This window comes from Vicia villosa, linkage group LG3 (genome assembly GCF_029867415.1).
Source record: "Vicia villosa cultivar HV-30 ecotype Madison, WI linkage group LG3, Vvil1.0, whole genome shotgun sequence".
Taxonomy (NCBI): Eukaryota; Viridiplantae; Streptophyta; class Magnoliopsida; order Fabales; family Fabaceae; genus Vicia; species Vicia villosa.
The window spans coordinates 173,316,753-173,321,904 of NC_081182.1; the positions used below are offsets into that span (position 1 = coordinate 173,316,753).

The window sequence follows — 5,152 nt, forward strand, 5'->3', positions numbered from 1 at the left end:
TTATGCAAAAAGTCAATTATATCCTTTGTAATTAGATTAATTTAAACTTTTAATCAGAGGGCTTATCACGTAATTTCCAGGTACTTTACTTTTTATATATTTATAATAGATTTAATATTTTAATTTTTAAGATATTAAATACGCAGATTACCGAGATAAATTTACTATAACGAAATGAATCATGAGGGCACTGGTTAGCATTTTCCTAATTATAATATAAAAATATTAGTTATATTTTTATTTTAAATAAATCGGTGGAGTTAAATAAAAAATAATAATTTATACCTTATAGTTTGAATTTTCTTGAAAAATCCACTTTGAATACAAAAGTAATCTAATAATCATTTAGGTCTAACATATGCTACATGTAATAGGTTTCCCGTACTCTGTCTTTTACGGATACCGAATTTCAAATAACGGCATACTGTATATATTACCATCGTTAGGGTTCATTCCACTATCTACATACACGTTCAGATATGGAAAATCCCATTCAGAGACCAAACCGTAACATCTCAGATTCACTACCCACTCTTCCATCTGATCTAATTCCAGAAATACTCTCTAGCTATGTAGCACCGACACCTCTGTAAAAAGGCGTGTCCGTGTCCGTGTCGGTATCGGACACTTGCACCGACACTTGTGATTACGTTCAATTTATCATTTTTTTCAAATTATTACCGGTGTCGCCGTGTCAGTGTCGGGGTCAAATTCGGGGTGTCCGTGCTTCATAGCTCTCTAGGCTACCTGTGAAGCACCTTCTCCAATTCCGATGTGTCTGCAAATTATGGAATTCTCTAATATTTGATCATAAATTCACCAGAAAGCACCTTAAGTCAACCACACGCACCATCCTCCAATGTGTAAGCTACCATACTCCTTCGTCCCATTATATTCTGAAGTCTTTCTCGATTCAATCCATTTTCGCAGACATGGCCACTAACATCACTCAACACGAGTTTTCATCCAAAGATGTTTTTAAACACAAAATACATGACATTGTTGGCTCTTGTGACGGAATCCTTTGTCTTGCCAACTATTATAAACCTTTAATTGTATTGTGTAATCCTTCCATTAGAAAATTCAAGGAATTATCCCCTTTTGATAACCCACGAGTGGATAGTCAGCTTAATATGACATGTGGATTCGGCTATGATCATGTTTCTCATAATTACAAAGTGGTTGTTGTTTACCATTTCTCTGTCAAAGGTATTCCTGAATACACAACTAATGTAAAAGTTCATACGTTGGGTACTAATTCTTGGAAAAACACTCGGATGTTCCCTTCTGATACTGTTTTCACTGAGCCATCTGGAAAATATGTAAGTGGCACAATTAATTGGTTAGTCTTTCTTAAAGGGCGTCATAGTGATCCACCCTTTATTGTTTCATTTGATTTGGATAAGGAGTCTTATCAAAAGGTTTTTCTTCTGGATCTTGGAGAGATAGATGTGTTTGACTTGACATTGGGTGTGTTGAGGGATTGCTTGTGCTTAATTCATGATGACGATGTTTGGTTCATGAGGGAATATGGAATTAAAGAGTCTTGGATTAAATTGTTCGACCTTTCTTACTTGCAAGATTCAACAAAGCCTTCTACTTTGACAAAGGTATTATATTTATTTGAAGACGATAATGTGCTGCTGGAGTTTATTTATTTTGAGAAAAAGAAGTTGATCCTGTACAATTCCAAGAATGGTAGTTTTAAGAAAGGTTCTTTTAAAAATGCTGCTATGTTTCAAAACACTTTAGAAGTTTGTGTTGAGAGTTTGATATCACCTTGTTTTTAATGCTAGGATGTCACTCTAGATTTTAAACCATAAACTATGAGTTAATTTATATTTTTCTAATTTTGTTGTGTGATTTCATGAATTAGTGTGTTTTATTATGTACATGGATTATGTTATATAATTCACAATCAAGCAACTTGTTTCCTAGTTCTTAACTTGTATTGTTATAGTCTCATATTTAGTGTGCTGGTCAAACGACCTCAGAAAATGTATTTTGTTTTTGAATCTGACAGTGATTTGATTAAAAAGAATTTTCTCAATGCAGAGGGTAAGACAGTGATAAAGTATTCTAGGAACTTTTATTCCTTTATAATTAAGAACTTCTTAATATATTGATTGGTGTTACTGGTTTGTTTGAAGCAAATTTAATCGGATAGGCAGTGATAGTGGTGTCATTGCCATTAAATTAGTTCGTTTTCTTTTTTGTTCCACTGTTTTTTTTTTTTTGCACTTAAACCTTGCGTATATTCAAATCAATGATTATGATACTATAAAATCATGTGTGTGGCCTTTCATTATTTTATTGACTTAGTCTGATTTTTCTCAATTATAGAGTTAGGCTTAATGCATATTTTTCATGTAATCTACTAACTACTGAATGAGAGAGGGAAGATGACATATTTTATTTCACTTGTAATTCATTCCTGTCTTTTTTGGAAAATGAACAGATTTTAAAGATTGATAAGCCATTTATAGGTAAAAAATTTTAGCTTTTCTTTTCTAATCAAGTCCTACTGGATACTCATGTTTTCTTTCTTTATCAACTTTCCACCCTTCTTCAGCTTACCTCACTTGTGGATAAAATTAAGATTGCAGACATACAATGTTGACAAGACGATTATTTCACACTCTTATGAACCAGGGTACATGATCTCTGTCAAACCAAGTCCCCATTGTCTGGTTTCATGTTCTTGTTAGAAATATCGGTGAGATCGAATGGATCCAGGCTGAATCGCGAACGGAATCACTTTCCTTAAAAGTATTTCAAGCACACTCTCGATTGTCTTAGAGTTGGAACGGCCTGAATACCCAGGATAATTCAGCCTTACTCGAGTCTGCACAAGACCGGTGAAGAAACTCGAATGCAAGGAAGCTGTCTGGAAAATATTTCAGAGGATAATGATTTTGTGTGTTGATTCCGAAAATAACAAGCTTGTATTTATAGCCCATGCAAAAGTGTGTTTCATAAGTTGCAACTCTTCATGAAACAATATTATTTAAAATATATAATTGCAATGGTTCATAAAAATACAATGCACCACTTCATGGAATGTTATGTATTTCGAATTCAAATTCAAAAATCAAACTTTAGGCAATAATAAAAACATATTCGCAGTATGCCGGCCGAAGGCCGGAGCGCCACCGGCGCCGCCTCATTAACGCCGCGAATAGCCCGATCGCTCCGATGCGACGTGCCTAAGTGCTCAAGTGCCGTCTACAAGCCGCCACTAGCGCCTCTACGCCCACGCCCTCGGACCCGGTCCCGGAGCCGGAGCCGGTGTCGCCGGTGGCGACACCGGCGAGGGTGTTTTTGGTAGAGACAAGTGGCATAAGGCTTGGGACCACCACATATGACTATGTGGCACTTTATCCTCTTTGGCTCTTTTGGAATGTACATTGTTCCAAGTGATATATAAATGCTTTTAAAGTTTGCTCCACTTTCTATGTGGGACTATTTATGAAGCATTTATTGCCATTCTCACATTTGTCATTTTGGAACATAACTTGATGGAATTAATCCTCATAATTTCCAACAATCCCCCACTTGTTCTAATAATGACAAATCTAATAATTCCAGAAATATAATATAAAGAGTGTTAATACAGTTAGGTATCTTTCGATTTAAAACTTAACCTTAGTGAGGACAACACAAAGTTTAACCGGAATATTAGGTAGCAAAGCTTTTAAACCATGAATCCATATGATTAGACCGGTGTCGCCTTACACACACTCTTTAAGGGTTCTTCCTCTGCATAACTCGCCTAGCACTTATTTATGGCCATGTGCTATCCTGTTTCATGAATTTTTCATGAGAGAAACTCCAACTCTCACTTTGAGACGGCACCATCTCGAAATTCACATAGGTGAAGTTCATATTGTGTTCTTTTCCACAAGACACGTACCCCTGGTATTGAACTTCATTAAGAGTTTTTTAAAGTAAAACTCAACCCTCGTTTCAAAGTCAACATTATCACGAAATGTTTGACAATTATCCAAATCAACGACTTGTTGTTACCCATTGAAAATCTTGAAGTTAATGTTCTGTTAACATAAGATTGGGTTGCCGCCGTTGTCGGAACTCTTACTCAAGGAGTTTCAACCCCATGCCTCTCGAGGTTGTTTTTACTAAGTCTCTGGCCAGTGGCTTAGTAAACGGATCAGCCAAATTATAGCTTGTTCGTATATACGTGAGTGAAATGATTCCATCCTTAATCAACTTTCTCACGAACGAATGTCTAAGTCCTATATGCCTAGACTTTCCATTATACACTTCGATGAATGCTCTTGCTAGAGTGGCTTGGCTATCGCAGTGTATCATAACCTTTGAAACATTGTCCTTAGCCAATGGAACTTCTAAAAGAAGATCCCTCAACCATTCTGCTTCTTGACCAGCGGAAGCGAGAGCCACAAACTCTGATTCCATGGTCGAAAGAGTGATGCATGTTTGTTTCTTGCTCCTCCAAGAAATTGCTCCTCCAGCTAGTGTAAATATCCAACCAGTTGTAGATTTATGATCTCCAACATTTGATATCCAACTCGCATCAGTATATCCTTCTAATATGGCAGGAAACTTACCATAATGAAGGCCTAGATTTTTGGTCTTCAGTAAGTAGCCAAAAATTCTCGTGATTGCCTTCCAATGTTCATTGCTTGGGTTGCTAGTAAATCTACTCATTTTACTAACTGCAAAAGATATGCCAGGTCTGGTACATTGCATTAAGTACATAAGACATCCGATTGCACTTGCATATTCTAGTTGAGCCACTGCTCTTCCATCATTCTTTTCAAGCTTGATTACATGATCAAATGGAGTGGTTACTTCCTTGAATTGTAGGTGTTTGAACTTATCAAGCATTTTCTCAATATAATGTGTTTGATTAAGTTCATAACCCCCACTATTTCGCTTGACTTTTATTCCTAAAATTGTGTCAACAAGTCCAAGATCTTTCATCTTGAAAGTGGAAGTTAGAAATTTCTTTGTTTCTAAAATCCCATTCATTTTGTTGCTAATTATTAGCATGTCATCAACATAGAGACACAGAAATATTCCAGTGTCTTTGTACACTTTTGTATATAGGCACTTGTCGCAAGAATTAGGAATAAATCCATTTGACAATATTGTAGAGTCAAATTTTTGATGC

The 5,152-nt window shown here is 36.0% G+C and overlaps 1 protein-coding gene across 1 annotated transcript; it reads left to right on the forward strand.

The window, feature by feature from the left end:
• Positions 1–932: 932 nt before the first annotated feature.
• Positions 933–1,790, forward strand: LOC131659412 (F-box/kelch-repeat protein At3g23880-like). The gene has a single exon (XM_058928602.1). The coding sequence runs from the start codon at positions 933–935 to the stop codon at positions 1,788–1,790; it is 858 nt and encodes a 285-aa protein (XP_058784585.1).
• Positions 1,791–5,152: the final 3,362 nt, after the last annotated feature.

What these genes read in the sequence shown, in the direction of transcription:
- LOC131659412 (XM_058928602.1), top strand. Translation starts at nt 933, where the DNA reads ATGGCCACTAACATCACTCAACACGAGTTTTCATCCAAAGATGTTTTT.